The 19,095-nt window shown below is 39.0% G+C and overlaps 1 protein-coding gene across 6 annotated transcripts in view; it reads left to right on the top strand.

Moving 5' to 3' along the window:
- LOC116038902 (chloride channel protein 2-like) overlaps positions 1–19,095 on the top strand; it is a 197,285-nt gene that overhangs the window by 104,523 nt on the left and 73,667 nt on the right. For all 6 annotated transcript variants that reach the window (XR_004897418.1, XM_036001480.1, XM_036001479.1 and 3 more), the window contains 6 exons: positions 358–436; positions 1,036–1,161; positions 1,905–1,989; positions 7,602–7,703; positions 8,524–8,608; positions 13,130–13,285. Coding sequence is in view for 5 of the 6 variants with exons in the window: in XM_036001480.1 (XP_035857373.1) it covers positions 358–436; positions 1,036–1,161; positions 1,905–1,989; positions 7,602–7,703; positions 8,524–8,608; positions 13,130–13,285 (633 nt within the window). In the remaining variant the exon portion in view is untranslated. The remainder of the gene's footprint in view (positions 1–357; positions 437–1,035; positions 1,162–1,904; positions 1,990–7,601; positions 7,704–8,523; positions 8,609–13,129; positions 13,286–19,095) is intronic.

Raw genomic sequence — 19,095 nt, 5'->3', positions numbered from 1 at the left:
TAGAGAGGAATGTGGATGGTCTTGGTACAGACTGTGCCGTTTGAGATGCTATTTAAGTGCTTTTGGAGCATTGAACTACTTTCTTAACTTTTTTATTTCTTTGGAAGTTTAACAACTTGTTTGCTTCACCAGCCTTTTGAACATGATTAAATAGCTCTGTTTTGAACTGCCACTTAGTGTCAAAGTCAGTTTTGTCAGTGGTATATAGTTATTGTATATTCAATGTGTTATATTTCCTTTTTAATGTGTTCAGATTCTATCTTTTAATTTGTACTTCAAGCTAGTTACTTAAAGTCTGACTGAAGTGTGTGTGTGTGTGTGTGTGTGTGTGTGTGTGTGTGTGTGTGTGTATTTTAGAATGAGTCAAGAAACATTGAGATGCTGGCAGCGGCCTGTGCTGTGGGAGTGGGCTGCTGTTTTGCTGCCCCCATAGGAGGTGAGTCTTCAGAGAAAAATATATAGTAACGTAAGTCTGGCACACAATACACTGGAGGTGTATGATTTTTAATACGTGCTTATACGAAGGCAATATCTTTGTCTGTACTTCTGATATCATCCCATGTCACTATGACATGTCCAGCTAATACTGACCTGGAGAAAAGCAGCTGAAAGGAGTCTATCAGTACATACAGTATCTGGTGTTGCCATGCAATTTTGGAATCATAAATAAACATTAAGCTCCAACTGAACATGTCTGAAAGATGATGTTTGTGAACACAGTTGTGTGGCTCTTAAAACAAAAGAAAAACATATTTTTGTCATCATTACACAAGTAAAACAGTTCACAACAAGGATTATGCATGTCCAGAAATGTCATTGTTACTTATCTAAGGTCATGCATATTCATATTTGAAATGGCATATAAACATACCGTGTACCTTGTAACACTATTATCACTACATGACACGTCTTTTTGTACTGTATTATTAATCATGCATAACCCAGGCATTTCTGAGTACTTTGTGTGGAGTACATAATGGTCAAACTGTCACCAATCAATTTAAATGGTATGCAATGTTTGTGTTTGTGTTCCAGGTGTGTTGTTCAGTATTGAAGTAACATCCACGTTTTTTGCGGTGAGGAACTATTGGAGAGGTTTTTTTGCTGCTACCTTCAGTGCCTTCATCTTCAGAGTACTGGCTGTGTGGAACAGAGACGAAGGTAAAGCAGACTTGTGCTCAAAATACTGTATTATGATGGAAGTATGTGGGAATGATTCAAAATACCTTTACAATCACAATATTAATTATATTAATCTAATATTAATAAATAAATATTAGTTCAGAAAAGTCTGTCAAACTACCTTTACTTAGGTTACTTACATGGGTGAAACTCACATCTTCATGATAAAAATACACGACGGTGCGATAAATTGAATGTAATACCGCACCCGCTGCGCCGATTCTCCGACCAATCTCCCGCTCCATTGTCTCCTCACTCGCGAACAAGACCCCAAGGTACTGTTATAATCCCACCTGAGCTTTAGTTGCATATGTCCGAATGTCTACTATGAAAATGGCCCATTGATCAGCAAAGGACGAAGGCACGTGGACTGTGATTATACCTGAAACCAGTAAACTGAGGAAAGCTGAGGGTGGAAGCTCGCAGCAAAGATGAAGATTTGTTTTGACTACAGTTGAAGAACAACCAGAGTTTCAGTTTTCAGAAGCAGATGTTCAAACTCACAGCCAATCAAATGTCTACCTCAGGTTTCCAGTGCCTTGTTAGCCCAAGTTTTTGACAACATTTTCTCCAGCCCTCTGTTATTATATATTATATATATATTATACCTATATTATGTCGGTTAGGAGTCAGCGCCTACACATCATTTCATCATTTGGATGATTGTTTTGGCAGTGGTCTGTTCTCCTTCCTGACTCTTGCTGTACTTTTTCTTTCCCCAGAGACCATCACAGCCCTTTTTAAAACCAGTTTCCGGCTAGACTTTCCGTTTGACCTCCAGGAGCTTCCTGCCTTCGCTGTCATTGGGTGAGTCTTGACTGGTGATTGGTCAATTTCTGATTTCACAAATGCATACTGTATGGGCACAGGTTTGGAATATATTTCAAAACCAAAAAAGAAAAGTAAAGTGAGCTATGAATTCAAAACCATCAAAGATTTTTAACCAATAATTTACAATGTGTAAGAGCTTTACAAATACTCACTTACGGGCGCCTGGATAGCTCACCTGGTAGAGCTTGGGCCCCATGTACAGAGGCTGCAGGTTCAATTCCGACCTGCGGCCCTTTGCTGCATGTCATTCCCCCTTTCTCTCCCCCTTCATGTCTAAGCTGTCCTATTGAATAAAGGCCTAAAATGCCAAAAAAAAAAAAAAATACTCGCTTATTAGAAAGTGGTAAAAACATTTGTTACCACACACTGGTAGTAAAAACACAGGTTTGGTTTGCTATACTTTAACTTGTTTGGCACATCTGGCTGTTCTGACAGGTACTCCAATTTTTACCATGCCTGCAACATAGATTCAGATATTATTCAGGAGCTGCACTCACTGTAGCTTGTGAAGGTATTACTTCAGCGTAGCCTGCGTGAGTCCCCTAACATGGATAACTCAGCTGGCAACCGTTGCCAGAGCATTGAGGGATGTCTTATTTCATCTTGCCTTAGCCTGAGGGCTCCTCCATGGCTGTGAATGAGACCAGGGGCTCCTGGAAAGAAGCTGGTGGAGAGAAGGGAGGGGTGCTCTCTCTCCATCTCTCAATCTCTCTCTTAGATGAAAGTTTATGCTTGTGTGTAACTGCGCAGACTGCTCAAGAGAAGAAAATTCCTCTCATATTTTTTCATCTTTCACACTGTGCTATGTGAGACAGTGTGCTGGTGCATCCATGTACTTTCCATCTTCCCCTGCCAATACTGCCCTACAAAGCCAAAACGCAGTAACTACACATTTTGTCAAAATTGAGTTATGACTTGAAATAGGCTTTGTGACATCTGTTCTGTCTTGTGACAAAGTATCCTGGTTTAATTGCGTTCCGTTTCAGAGAAACGACAGTGTCAAAATTGCAGTAACTACAAAATCCAAGCTAATACAAAGGCAAACCGCAGTAACTGCGGTACTGAACATCAGTTACTGCGTTCTGGCTTTGTATTAGCTTGGATTTAGCAGTTACTGCGTTCTGGCTTTGTTTCCCCAGCTTTGACACTGCAGATATTGCAATCTGACTTTGTAGCCAGATCGTTCTTGCGCTGCACAAGCTGTTGAAAATAATGGTTTCAGAGTGCAACACCGTTGCAAGATCCTATCTGTAGGGACCTTTATACCGAAAATGTTGTCCCGATCATAACGGTCCATAACACAGAACCAACAAACCTACCAGGTAGCCTACTGAGAAATGCTATGGCTCATTTTCATGGTAAAATTATGTTTAAACTCGCGTTAAAATGCCAATCCAGAGACGTGTAAGGAAGATAGCAAAATATGAACACACAGCCTGGCAAATGACCGCTTTATCAATGAACTGTTACCATGGCTAGCTAGCCGCTAGCAAATTAAAGACATTAGCCAACCTGCTCACTTGAAGGCAATATCCACTCCAACAATGTTATGATAATCCTCGTATGATCATGTTGATGTTTCTTGCGTCATTCATTTCTTGATCTGTTCATGCATCAGGCAGCTAATCCAATTTTAGTGAAAACGGTTATGGTTTAAAAGTCAAAAGGTGGCTCCAGTCAAGTTAGTTACAGTTAGCTAAAGTTAGCTGCACCCAGGAAAGTGGACTAGCAGCCGGGCGGGCAGGAAGAGCGTTTTAATTAGCTGTCAAATTCCGACTGACTCCTCTGACTGATATCCTCAATACTGTTACATATGTGTGTGTTAGGTAATGAATTCTGTGTGGTGTTTTGCAAATAATGTTTTATGAAATTGAAAACTGAGTTGAAGGCTGAGAATGATTGCATGGTTTTGCGGATTTGGTATTGTGGTGTTTGAGTGAAAGGTTTCAGATGAAATTGTGTGACATGTTAAGATTTTGTGTGTGTAAGCAGTTGAAAAAAAAAACTGTAAATTGCATTAATTTATAACTACTTTTTCAAAACATCCTTGATCTGTAATTAATTACTTTAAAACAAAAATTCCAAAGCCAAACACTGATGAAAGAATGAAGCATTGCAATAAAATATATATATCTTAATTTTGAGCCTGGTGTTACTAGCATTCACAACTTGCAAACATTAATAAATAAAACAAAAAACTATATTAAAACCAATCAAAATGTGGTAATAAATACATTTAGATTGCAGATACTGCACTTTGCCTTTGCAATAGTGTTTTAGCTGTTTAAGGTTATCCCAAGGCAGAGTGCAGTATCTGCATTTTTTGGGTCAAAGGTCACATCAGTGGTCATGTTTTTTATCTACAAAAAATACTTCCTAACAAGGCATCATATGAATGTATTACCACTATTCTACCCACAACATGTTTGGCTGGCCACGGTGAAAACTTTAAAGGCATTTTTCTCAGTTTCAGTGTTAGCGTAGTTACTGCGTTTTGGCTTTGTAGGGCAGAATAGCTGTCAAGCAGGGAAAGTCGGTCAGTGTCTCAGTCATCCCGGCCAGAAAGAGTCTGTGCTATATCTCTGAAGAGTCACACACTATTCTACTTGCTGTTTACACCTTTGGGCCTTAGAAGTGACCATCACTGGAGCAGGAGGAGGCTGAAATACACCCTGATTTCTGCAAATGCATGCAGTGCAGTGATTATATAAGTGGGAGTGTATGTGTCAATACATATCTATAAAAAAAAAAAAAAAAAAAAAAACTTGTGAGGACCATCCACTGACAGTATTGTTGCAACTAATTCATTTCAGGGCTTAAAAAAACACTGACCTTCAAGTTACTCTGTGGACAAAGCTATGTTTACATTCAGTTTTTTTTCTCACCAAAACACATTGCATGTGTCCTTGAGGTGTGACACACGTTTCCTTACCTTCCTCGTAAACATTCGTACATTTTTCTTAAACATTTAGAAGCCTGCATTGTTTACATCCATGTTTACTCCGGCTAACAACCTTCTTGCCCTTCACCTTTTGATGGCACAATGCTCTGTCAATCAGTTGAGTGTCAAACCATCAGCAGCAATGTGTATCTCATCACCTTTGTACTGTATGTGTGCACATTTGTCCTCCTGCACATGCTCATAGAGTACTATATGAGATACAGTAGAAACAAAACAGCGACACTATTGGTTAAAAACTTCACATTGTACCTTTTATGCATAACACTGGCAATATTCAAAATTTTTGTAAGTGCCAACAAATCCCATGAAAAGACCAAAACCAACAATGTGTTAGTCTGTCTATATATATATGTGATTATTTTCTGGGATTTTATAGATGAACAATTCATTTATAAACCAAAAAAACTGTTAGTCAGTACTGAAAACGATCATCAGTTACAGCCCGAAGATTTATTTTGATCTGGTTTATTGCACCACACCCTGCAGTTCTTCAGTGTCTGCACCAGTCTGGCTGAGACACCTTTATCTGACCATACCCCAACCTTGCTTGACCTCAAATAGTTCAGTACCCTAACCCTGATTCTAATCTTTGCCGTAAACAGGGTTTGGTACATTTGGTCCTTTTAAGGCTACAACTGCAAAAAACACAGAAATGGCACATATGCAGTGTTTTTCTCAGCTGCAACACAGGGACAAAGACTCCCTCATCATCCTGTTCATTATTTATTCAGAGGTATTTGACGGAATTAATAATGCAGCAAGATAAATTCATAAGCATTAGGTTGTCTGCATTGCTGTCTGAGTCTATTCTTTCTCCCCTACTTCTATCTTCTTTCGCTCCCTCTTACAGTTATAAAGAGGACTCCCACTGAGCTTTTAAATGCTTGCTTATGTAAACCTCTTCTTCTGCTTTGACTCCCCCACACATCCCCATTTGACTGTATGATCTCTCCATATTACTCTCCCTCTCCCTTTGTTTTGATTCCCTGTTCATTTTTCATCTTTAGTCTTTTTCTCCTTTAATGTGTGTCTTTGTTTTTCTCTGTTGCTTCATCTTCTGTATCTGCGGCTGATCCTGTTTGTAGACATCTTTTGTAGACTCTCTTTTTTTTCTCCCTTCCATTCAGATTTTGACACACATGCCATACAGTATTTGGATTGCATCTACTGTAAAAAAGATTCAACTGCATTACAGTTGCACCTGACATCCACCTCCAGTATAGTAGAGACTCATTACGTTTACATTAGGGCTGTCAATCGATTAAAAAAATTAATTAATTACAGACTCTGTGATTAATTAATCGAAATTAATCGCATACATAATTAACGGTGCCTGAACCGATACTTTTTAAGAAAGTAAAAAATGAAAAGAAAACAAAGGGTACTAAACAACAGTTGGTGACATTAAAGAAAGGCTTGTTTATTGCTAAGGCCATATGGTCAAAATTAAATGATTTAATAATAATGTATAACAATAACAATAACTTATTTCACTAGTAAATTGCTGTTTAACGACAAAAACAACTACCGAGGACATTTACAATAACTTCAAATGCACCACGAAGCTGTAGTTTACCAGTTTCATTGAATGCACCGTCTGTATTGTTTTTCCGACGGCAGCTCGGCAGCTGCAGATTGTTACATCCCGCTGTTGAGTCACAGTTTTTACAGTAAAACACAGTCAAACTTTACACCGTTCAGTGTTAGCTGTCAGCATTGTAACCGTGTTTAATCCAGCTACTAGCTAGCGGTAGGCTAACGTTAGCTGCTGTCGAGTATAGTGTTAACTAGCTAGTAGGCTAACGTTAGCTGCTGTCGAGTATAGTGTTAGAGAGAAGACTCAAAATCTGACGAAAATCTTTTAAACTGACCTTTGTCAATCTGAAATGAAGACAGATTCAGCAACTGCATGGCATTTTTTGGACCTCGGGACCCGACTGATCAGTCCGACTGGCTTTACTGCCAACGGTCGGCCCGTCTGGTTGGTGTGTCAGGGCCCTTAACTAGCGTCACATGCAGCGGTGTTTGTGTTGCCTGTATTGTCTTCAGAGCACCAGAGAGAAGTGTAGATATATCAGTGGCACCAGATTTCAGGGTTGGCAGGAAGAAGATTTTTACAAGTAAATGTTCCAGTTAATGATCCAGGCAGCACATTCTCGTCTCCCTCCTTCATTTTACAGTCGAATGGTGGCTAGAACGGCTCCGGGTCAAACGTCAATATGGAATGGATTAATCTGCGTTAATCTGCGTTATTTTTTTTAACGCGTTATTTTTTCTCAGATTAATTAATCGAAATGAACGCGTTATTTTGACAGCCCTAGTTTACATACAAACTCGTTTTTATTGAGCCCAAATGCACTGGGGAAAACCTACTGTATGGAGGTGGTTTGAGAGAGAAAAATGTTAATCATTGATGATCTGGTTTGTTTAAGCGTGGACTCATTAATTTCATGCAGTTTCAATTTGATCACCTAGAATGCATTTTTATTACAAGAACAAAAAAAACATTGTGTGTGTGTGTGTGTGTGTGTGTGTGTGTGTGTGTGTGTGTGTGTGCGTGTGTGTGCGTGCGTGCGTGTGTGTGCGTGTGTTCGTGTGCGCATGAGTGTGTATTCTCTCTCTGCAGTATTGCCAATGGATTTGGTGGGGCTTTGTTTGTCTACCTGAACCGACTGATTGTCCAGTTCATGAGAAAACAGAAGGCCATCAACAGATTCCTCATGAAAAAGTAAGTCTAACCACTTGTGGAAAGTAACTAAGTACATTCACTCAAGTACTGTAGTTACTGTTTTTACTCTACTACCCATGGTGTCTTAAAAGTATTTTAAAAAGCATTGCATTTACTATTCTCAAAATAAGGCCTTAGAAGTATTTAATTTAATTTACAAAGGTCTTACTTTTTTGTCCTTTCATAGGATTAAGTAAATATAAAATGTGTTGTGTGTAACGTTACAATTTACTCTGGTGCATGGTTTGGTGGGACTTGGATTAGACTACAGTACATGTAGTATTTACATTAGTGAATTGCTTTACGCTCTTGCCTGTGGAGTGTGCAAATCAGTCAGTTGTCAGGAAAGACGTTTTGTTTGTTTGTTTGTCCTCACAACCAAAATTGTCCTCACCAAAAAGGTTGCTTCTAAATACTTGGTCCTCACAAGTATAGCAATACCAACACACACACACACACACACACACACACACACACACACCTAACAAAGCTATTCTGTTTTAAATATTAATGTGACTATTATAATAACATGTTGTATTAAATTCCAATGATTGGTAAATTATTATTTTTTAGGGCTTAAAATCCATGCTGGTTTTCATTATGTCCTTCATAGTTTTGCCAGTATGGCCGTGAAGTTGGTATTACATTTCATTCTAGTAGTATTAAAATGGTCTTAAAAAGTATTAAATTTAACTTGGAGAACCCTGGTGGTACCCTGGTTTACTTGTGTTGCTTTTCAGTTTAGGTTTTTTATACAAAACCATAAGACATGATATTTATTGTATGTTGTTTCATTTTTTTCTATCTTTTTTCCTCACAGACGTCTGCTGTATCCAGCGCTGGTCACTTTACTTATTTCTACACTAACATTTCCCCCTGGCTTTGGACAATTTATGGCTGGAAAGGTAGGTTCTACACACCCACTCAGCACATATTATTTTGTTTTACACACACTGCACTGCAGCCATAACTGTAATACAAAATAATGTGGAAGGAAGCCTGTGGCAGTATAGGCCTGTACACCTAATATATCTGCCATGTATTGCACCAAAACACAATGGCTCTAACTCTGAATTCAACACAACAAATGAACTCATCTAACCTTTGATGTCTTGACTTATGCTTAAACATTATTTATATTCCCTACATGATATAATGTTTTGGTTGTGGTCTTTATGCAACTTTACAGAGCAGCTGTGTAATCAAAGCATTTGAGATCATTGTATTGTTTCGTAACAGCCTGATTACCATTCATGTCTGTGATTGTTTTTATAATTTTCACAACACAGGTTAAAATGTGCTTCTGTGTGTTTGTGTGCAACATCTGTGTAGACGGGAGACATGGATGAATGTACTGTCCTTTAGCTCCTAGGATGGCTCATAAGAGTGTGTGTTTGTGTGTGTGTTCTCTCCAATTTCACCCCCTTCATCTGTCTAATTATTAATTATCAGAATTGGAATATGAATATTCTGTGTGTACACACACACACACACACACACACACACACACACACTTACACTTACCATTTGTCAGTTTTGGTTCCTAATAGGCGGGTAAGTCAGGCTTCTGAAGCTCTAAATCTGCCTAGACTGACCCACTCCCCTTAAAGCCCTTCTCCGGGAAGCACACTCAACATTCTGTATCTTAAATCCCTCAGTCTTGCTCTCATACTCCAGTCATCATTTCTCTGGCTATGGGCGACATTATCACCACCAGTGTCTCCATCTGTCCCAGCTTTTAAAAACAGCGACAGATAAATTTGTCGTCTTACACTTCCTGCCTGCTATCTTAAATCTTCAGTGACGTCTTTTAAGACACATTCAGCATAATTTACCCAGTCTGTCATGCAATAAGTGTTTGAAGCATTTTTATTCCCAAGTTCCATCAGATGCATACGTTCTGATGTGATTTACGATCAGAATAAGGTGAACATCCTACATCACCAAGTCACACTACAGAGTAGCAAAAAATGAATGCATATCAACAGGCATTCACAAGCACAGAACAAAAGAGAATGGGACATGTTAAACCCAAGCTTCCTGGATAGAGAGGAGTACAGGGTCTACTAACATTTTGCAGCACTTTACTGAACATACAGTATTTGGACACAAGTTTGAGGTAATGGTTAGATTAGGCAGCTCTAATGCCTGCTGTATTACAGTATTTTACAAAAACCTTTTGCAAAACTCTTAAAACAAAATGCCACAGAGAGTAAATCAATCTGAAATTATAAGTTAAGGGGACATAAAATACACTTTTGAAAGGTTCCACCTTCGCCTCACCCTGTTGGAAATTACGCCCTTCGCCAAAGTGATCGTAAAATTCTGTAATGGTCAAGGTTACATTTAACCAGTGCCGGTTGCTGATAAAAAATTTTGGGGGGGCAATTTTTTTTTTTAAATATACAGAAAGCAGCACTTTGAAACTGGGAAAAACAACCAGCACTACTTCATTTACAGTTTTTTTTTTTTTTGATTGCTTAAGCACTATTTTGAAAACAGGGACCGGTTTTTCAAAACACTACACACAATTAGCAGAACATTTCAGACCCTTTGCAAAATGAAAACACTTGCAAAAACTATACACTAATTTATAAGAAACCTATTTTGTTACCATATGAAACACACGTTTCATATGACTTAGTTCTGTTTGAACCAGTTACACACTGCTGTTGCTAACCTAAAACGCTTTTAGTAATTCCACTTCTCAGTGATTAGAGTACTGTTAATGAAGTACACAGAGAAAGTGCAAATATACTAGGGCTGCACGATTATGGCCAAAATGATAATCACGATTATTTTGATCAATATATTTATCGCGATTAATTATCACGATTATTTGTTGATTTTAACCAAAACAAATTGTATTGTCACATAGGCTAATTATAACTGCTTTCACGTCCATATTGTGCTACATTCCTCCTTTGTTGAAGAATACTATGAAGGAGTATGCCATTTCATCTGTTGTGCGACCGCTTTCCAAACATTTTGCGTTTGCCGTGAAAAGATACAGGCAACGCATTTTTCTGTTCACGTTAACGGCGCAAAATCCGTTGCCAATAGGGCACCGGTGCCCGGTATCTACCGGACAAAATAGCAACGCGGATTACGGCGCCACTTAAATGTCTGCGTTGCGCTCTGATGCTCCAAAACAGATGTTAGAGGCAACAGAAAAATCGCTGCATGTCACGCTAGTAAACACTAATAACACACAGCAGGTAACATTAGCCTACCGTTAGCTACAGTAGTAACTGGATTAAACACGGCTAAAATACTGACAGCTAAACGGTGTAGTGTGACTGTATTTCACTGTAGAGGATTCCAACAGCGGGACGTAGGCCTACAACAGCAGCTAAAGCTATGAGCTAAAAGACTAGCACTAGTCACTACTGTTGTCTGAAAAACAACACAGACGGGACAAAATGTTGCGTTTATTGGTAAACTGGTAAACCTTGTGACGACTTATGACCAACTGCTATCTGTTGTGGAATTTTCCTCACGTTACTCTGTCCTCTGTGACTGTCTACATCTAAATTAAGCTGCGCGGTGCAGGGAACAACTCTCATTGGCTCATGGAGGAATGTGATCAGAGAGTGGTTTACGGAGCTTTGAAAAAAAAAAAACTTTGAGACAGAGCGTTCTATGAACGGAATGAAGCATTTTAAATATCGCTCGATCACGTGAATTTGATTGTGGGAAGCCAAAATCGTGATCGTGATTAACATTCGATTAATTGTGCAGCCCTAAAATATACAATAAGTCCACCAAACACTACACAAGACCAATGCTGCAGACTGAGGAAAATACAATTAATTTATCTCCATATACCCAAATCAGTCAACATGGAGAATCCCCATAGATATATATATATATATACTGACATATTTTCTGTAACAAAAATCCCTACTTCCTTGATGCTGACCATCATTTAAAAAAACAACAAAAAAACAGGGCCAGACTCAAAGTGCACTAAAAGTGTACGAGTAACGTTACCACCACACTTGTTTGTAACATTAAAACTACATTAGCCAGCCGAGTTTTGCTAAACACGCCGCTTGGGTGACACTGACAGCACAAGTCATATGCTTCCACATATTAACCATACACTGTAGCTAGCTAGTTACTGGAACAATCTGAGAGGTCTGAAAAATAGCGATGAAGTTGAAACAACATATCATACATACCGACGGGACATACAGCTATAGTTCTAGGCCCGCTTGGCAACGTTAAAAATTGGAAAAGCTCTTGTAACGTTATGGCTAGCTAGTTAACGTAACATGAAGCTAACTAACGTTAGCTGCTACTAGCTTGTCATAGATATATATACTGACAGTCAGTATATACAGTATATCTATGGAGAATCCCAACAACAACATGTCCCAGTTTTCATGCTACTACAGTAGTGTGCATAACACTGTTAGCTCAGCAAACAACAGACAAACATAATATACTGTATCCAGTACAGGTTACAATTACAGTAAAAATCAGCAAATCCACCCATGTTAGAAAAAAAAATTGAGCCCTCAATTTGGATATGTACCTCTTACCTTGGATATGTGAGAGGTGGCCTGTTGCATTATCAGGTTGAGCTGATGTGCGTAGCAGTGGCACGCTGGCCCCATCATATGCCTGGCAGATGAGCTTACTTTTCTGATCCTCAGGAAGGATAGTAGCAAGACGTTATTTTTGTGCCGTAGCAATGGACTCAGCTGGTCCGATATCCTTTATCCTCTTTTTTTCTTCCAGCGAATGCCTTGTGAAAGGGTTTTTTGTAAATCAATGACAGAATTTGGTTTAACTGCTGCCATTATCTCTACGAAAGTGATTTGTTTGATTGTCAGCTAGCAAGGTTTTGGCGGAGTGACGGTATTGCCTGCGTTAAGTGGCCAAGAGCGTGAAGTTGAATGACAGGTGTCGAGAACCAATCAGATTGGATAAAATAACATGTATCCAATTCTGATTCGCCAGGGACGCAGCGAGGTGCGCCCGGAGGAGAATCTTTTAAGAAACCAATTAGAGACCAGCTTTAGTTTGACGAAAGTTTAAAGACTTGCATAGACATCCATTTGTCCAGTGTCCCTCGCCCATGGAACCGCATGAAACATCTTGTATTTACAAAGAAAATAGTTAACTCATTAAAACCAATTTTTATTAAATGCTGAGGCGATTACTGTATGTATGAGTAAACTATTTAATTTTTAATTTTTATATTTTTTTTGTGTTTAAGTATACATTTATTTTTCTGGAATTTTGATGGGCCCTAGCGCCCTCTATTGACAAGCTGCCACTGCATTTAAGGAATCAATAAGTCACAAGTTATTGTATGTAAATTCTTTAGTAAAATAAGAAAAAGAAAAAAGAAAATGCTGCAAAACAGCCCACCCATGTTTGCATACATTGATGATGTCACTTCCTGTGGCCTTTAGCTGACCCAGAAGGAGTCTCTGGTGACATTACTGGACAACCGGACGTGGGCGAAACAGGGCATCGCTGAGGAGTTTGACTACATCGGACACTCTGAAGCCTGGAAACACCCGCAGGTCAACGTCTTCGTCACCCTGGTCCTCTTTATTGTCATGAAGGTAGGAGAAAAACCTATGAAAAGATTTTGGGATTTTTAGTAGATATTTAGGGTAACTTATGTCAAAGTAAATGCATCGTAAATGCATACAAAATGCTCTCCATGCTCTCATTGTGAAAATAAATGTGTCGCTCAGCCTCACTTTTAATCTTCATCTTCCCTCTGGTTACTTTCCTGCTTTATTTTTTTACCCCTATACATTGTATATTATTCAACCCTTCCTTCACTTCCTTTATGTACTGTAGAAGGTGTGCTGGTACAGTTTTTAAATCCACACAGTATGCTGCTGGTGGCTAAAGTAGCTTTAAAGATAAAGCAAGGTCATAAGGAGAGAGTGAATTAAACAGGAAAGTATTATAAATGGGAGGGTTTTGCCCTTTTTATTTAATACTGGACCTGGGATAATGGGAAAGTATTGGAACTAAGCCCATCTCCTCTTGTCACTAGCAAAGAACAAAGGGAGAGCGTGTTAAAAAGAAAGCTGGAAAGTGGCGTATCTCCCCCTCACTGTGTTACAAAGTCATGTTCCCAGGAGGCCATTTAAAATGTTGGTCCACTTTGATGCTATATCGCTGAGTGACAGAGCTGATGTGATCCATGTAAAATAAAAAATATATAGGATGTTACCGAGCATAATTTCATACCTCAGTGTTGCACTCTATGCTATAGGCCATTGTGAATTATTGCTCCTGTTTGCTAATTAGGGTAAAATGAAAGGATTTTAGTGCAGCCTATAGACAGTGTGACTTGATGAGGATGGTATAACCATGCAACACATACAGTACATTTCAAGAGAATCTCCTAATTTTCTGCATCAATTAAGTATGGATATTTTAATCTTTCATATGCAATAGTTCTGCATCAGACCCTCCGGTATTGGAACAAGTAGCTTGTGAAAAATAATTTCATTGTTTCAGATGCATATTTAATCAGCATATCATATTTTCTGCGGCTCATCTCATTTGTGTTGGATATTTCTAACTTGATTAACTTGCCAATGTTTAAAGCCAACCCTAATTAGAGTCAATAAAGGATTTGAGAAGATTTGGATTTGATAAAATGCTATTAAGTATAGCACTTTTTTACATGATATGTTCTGTTTATGAATGAGGAACAATTGTCTTTTTGCAGTAATACCTCTGGATCATAGCCCATTTACTTTATCTTCATAGTTAGGGGTGCTTTAGGGAAAGATGTAAAAAGGAACCAATTGTTACGGTGACCGACAGGGGCAAACGCCCTGCAACTTATAAAAACACGCAAATTAAGAAAACAACTTCATTAGTTTGACAACACATGCAGAACACAGCAAACGCGTTGCAAATACACACAACACAACCAAATACATAAACACGCTGCAAATATAGAAACAATGCAAAAAGAAAAGCACACAAACCCCGAAAAAAGAAGCGATGCAAAAAGAAAAGCAGACAAACCCCGAAAACAAATGCTCCAAAAAAACGCAGCGTTTATGTATTTGGTTGTGTTGTGTGTATTTGCAGCACGTTTGCTGAATGCTGCGCATGTGTTGTCAAATTAATGAAGTTGTTTTTCTTAATTTGCTTGTGTTTTGTCTATTTGCATGTGTTTTCTTAAGTTGCAGGGCGTTTGCCCCTGTCAGCCACCGTAAATTGTAGCTATTCTTAAAGATGTGAAGCATAAATTTATTGACAGAAAAATTGCCAACTGATGATTGCAGATATACTGTCTGTCTGTAGCCTCTAATGATGTTTAGCTGCATTGCCCTACATAGTATACACAACATGTAGGGCAATGCAGCTGTTGACAAGCACTAAAGTGGTTAATGCAATAAAGGTGAGGCAAGGAGACATGGTGCAGAGTCAGTGTAATAACAGTGAGAAAAAATACTGGATAGCAAAGCTTAAGGTGCAACTAAGATCAAAGAATTGGATCTGCTTTTCTATCTTACAGCACTGACTTCCACACAGCTAGACAGGTGTATAGCAACCACTTTGCTGTGGTTTCAATGTAGCAAGATAACTATCCTAGAGTACCCCACATGGTTTATCTCACAGCTCATTTGTGACAGGTGCAGAGGCACAAAAAGTTGTGAGGAACTAAAAAGCACATGTAACGAGCATATACCTGAAGGGCTACATCAACGCTGTTCAATCCTCCGATGGTATTTTAGTGTCAAAACATTTTAGGAATGTCAGTAAACTGGACAGCAAAAGACATCCATATAAAATCTTTGGATCTCAGTTGATTTCATTGTTGTTGAGGTAAAAGGCATGAGGAGAAGGTGTATCACTATCTGGCTTCCCCACATCTCAGTGAGTACAAAAAAAACAATCACTGTGATATAAAGTATTGGAACTCACTGCACGTTTGGCCTTAGTGGGAAAAGAAGCTCACCACTTACTATATATTTTTTCTCTTATATATAAAGTCTCGCAGCCACTCATCTACTTATTTCTCTTTCTTGTGTGTGTGTGTGTGTGTGTGTGTGTGTGTGTGTGTGTGAAGCACACAAAGAGAGCTCTGCAAAGTCTGAGTGGGTGCAGAATAGAATGGAGCTGGGTTATGTGGTTGCTTTTGTGCGTGTAGGTAAGTACAGCAGTTGGCTGGTAGGGAGAAAACATTTTGAAATCTGGTTTTCTTAACTGTACTTAACTGTTACTGCTTGTATGTGTATTGACCTTAACATAACACTCATGTGGTTTTGTCAACTAGCATTTACCATTATGACGTAATGTAACTTGTGGCCACTGGCCAGCAAAGGTTACACATTCTCACTTTAAAGCTGCTTTACATGGCTTTTTTGTTGTTGTGTGATTATAGCTTTATTCTAATGGAATATGTTTTGGTTTGAAGAAAAATTAGACAATCCTGTCTGGCAGTGTATTTTTCTATTCTACCTCTGAGCGTTGCCAAAGTCAGATATGTTCAAATCCTACCCATCGGTTACCTTATATGGCAGCTCGTGATATCACCTGATCACTTGAGAACCGTGGGATCATGTATCACATGAGAACCGTGGGATCATGTATCACATGAGAATCCATCTTGTCCGGCTTCAAGAAATGCGTTTGGGTCTGAACTACCAGCTTACCAAACCAATCAGCGTCCGATGAGGAGTTACTGGCAGCTACGGGCGTTGTTTAGGTGTGTTTGACGGCCTTAACTGTTCATTAAAAACAACAATGGCAGATTTGATAGACAGGTGGTTCATCCAATCACCTGCCAGGTATTTTTTTTTTTAAATTCCCTGCCCTTTTCCAGTACCAACAGTTTCCAGTGACGGCTTCTAAAATGGGTCTGTGTAACAAACCATCTTGGCGGTCAAAGTTATGTAAGCACAGAACTGATGGTGTGACAGTATGTACTGCAGTAGTGGCAGAAACTGACTCACTGACTCACTGTCTCTTTGTCATTGTTTCTGAACAGTAGGCTACAATAGAGGACGTCTCTTTCAGCCTTGTCTGTCACATATCTCAAAAAGTGACACAAACCAATATTGATTGCTTTATGAAGCCAGTTTCACTGAATCAACTTTTCTTGTTGAAACCAAACTATCCGTTCTCTTATTCCTCTGTGTGTGTGTGTGTGTGTGTGTGTGTGTGTGTGTGTGTGTGTGTGTGTGTGTGTGTGTGTGTGTGTGTGTCCCAATCCCATCCTCCTTCTGTCCTTTAGCGAAATGGTCTGATGGCTTTAAGCATCATTCCTCTCAGTGTGACAACGAATCTGTGTGCGTGTTTACATTTTCTGTGCATGTACTGTATAGGCTAACCCAAGGCAAGTGCAGCTCATCCTATATGTGACATAGAGGTGAGATGTGTACAGGACAAAAACACACACATATACACACTTCTCTAACTTTAATCACCCACCTGCACAAATCTCATCAAGCTGCTCTCAGCATCTATCGATGGGCATGCACTGACTCACGTCCTTTCTCTCTAACACACACACACACACACACACACACACACACACACACACACACCCACGTAGACCCACACACAGGCTGTAATGGCTCTGTCTAATTACAGCCTTTGGTTTTCCTGGATTCAGCCTGGTGATTTTCAGAGGGAAGATTGCTCTCTCCCTCTCCTTCATGGTAATGAATGGTTCTTTTATTCGACATGGCAGCCATCTTGTCTAGTTGCTCCTTTTCATGCCAAAACTTCAGGAAGGCTCTCTTTCCAGCAGCTAAACTTTTGAAAGTGAAGGTGCGTCAGGAGGTCCATGTTGGCAGGTCAGCAAATGAAGCTGCTATAAATACATTAATTATATGTGTTTTGATACAGAACAAAACAGGGAACAGATATTTAAGTCCTAAGTGAAAAGCCTGAAATATTGCTCGTTGTAAAGTTCACTGCAGCTGACGTGCACCTGATGTGTCGTTAAATACTATTTTTAGTGGTGTGCAATTATCCACATCAACAGCTCTCAGTGAGGAATGTGTTTATTAATACAGGTGTGTTTCTGTGTGTGTCCTACAGCCTGAATAAGTACTCACACTGCGTGTGTGTGTGTGTGTGTGTGTGTGTGTGTGTGTGTGTGTGTGTGTGTGTGTGAGAGAGAGTGACAGAGAGCTGGCGGGACTGTAATTGGAGTGGGAATAGAAGAAGGGCCCCTGAGGGTCCCCTGAGGCCCCCAGGCGATAGACTGTCCTCTGAATGTGAAACACACACAAGCATAGAGGGCTGCCAGATGACTGACAAATTAAATTGAGTATAAATGTCCTGGATACTGCATCACAACTGGTACCCTTGACCTGAGTATCCTTCACTTCTCCCTTATACTGTACCTCACTTATGCTTTCCTGTTTTTGCTTTCTCTCTTGCACTTCTTTTTAGCCTCTTGTTCACCTTAGTCACCAGAATTTAGCCTTTCTAAAATATGTTAAACAAAAATAAAGAGGCAAGAAGTGCAGTATACTGTAGGTATTAAGCTGTGCTGCACATGCTTTGACTGATGAGTTTTGGAAGACTAATGCTCATAGATTTGTATATATAAGTCACTAATAGATTACTTTTTGTGCCCACTGACCATTTGCAAAACCCATGGGGCTGTATTAAGTGATACTCGTCATTCCGTAGCTACAGCAGTAACCAACATTACTTTTCAAAGCCAAGGAACATTTCATACTTTTGTGGGGTTACATGCTACGTTCATGAAAACACAACAACTGTGTTATACTTTTCCTGTGGAAGCCAGTCCTATGCTACTATACCAGAATGTAGGCTACGCTAGCGGCTCTTTTCTGCTCTTCTAGCGTTTCATTTGCCAAACAAATTGGTTAGTCCTCATTCTAAAAGCATTGTAATGTTTAAAGTAAAACATACTGTTTGAAAATAGAAACCATAAAGCATAAATCTATCATCTGTCTTACTTTTCCAAGTATGTACAGTAAGCTAAGCAGCTAGGCAGGATTTTGTTAGAATACAGTCTACATTTTCAGTTTTTATACTTAAAACATTTGGACTATTTTTTTCATTTCATGTCTTCAACATGGATTATAAACAGGTGATGATGCTGGCTTTTCACCAGGAACAGCTTTAGCCTTACGATTTTACCATGATATGTATGTAGCCATGAAATGCACATTTTGACCCATTTATGGAATTCTCTTCTTAAAACGAGTCAGCTGGAAAATGTTTTCAACCAACTTATGGAGCTAACGTTAGCTTAGCTACCTTGTTACAGATGATGGAATAAGGACAGTGGTCACTTGAACTGAAAAAAATCGTTTAGCTCGTTACCTGAAAATGAGAAATGGACAATTTAAAAAGGAAATACATTATTATTATATATAATATTATTATATAACATATTATTTAAAAT

The sequence above is a fragment of the Sander lucioperca genome, chromosome 5, assembly GCF_008315115.2.
Source record: "Sander lucioperca isolate FBNREF2018 chromosome 5, SLUC_FBN_1.2, whole genome shotgun sequence".
NCBI classification, from domain to species: Eukaryota; Metazoa; Chordata; class Actinopteri; order Perciformes; family Percidae; genus Sander; species Sander lucioperca.
Note: the sequence above shows the minus strand (reverse complement) of the source record. Positions and strands in the feature narration are given on the sequence as shown.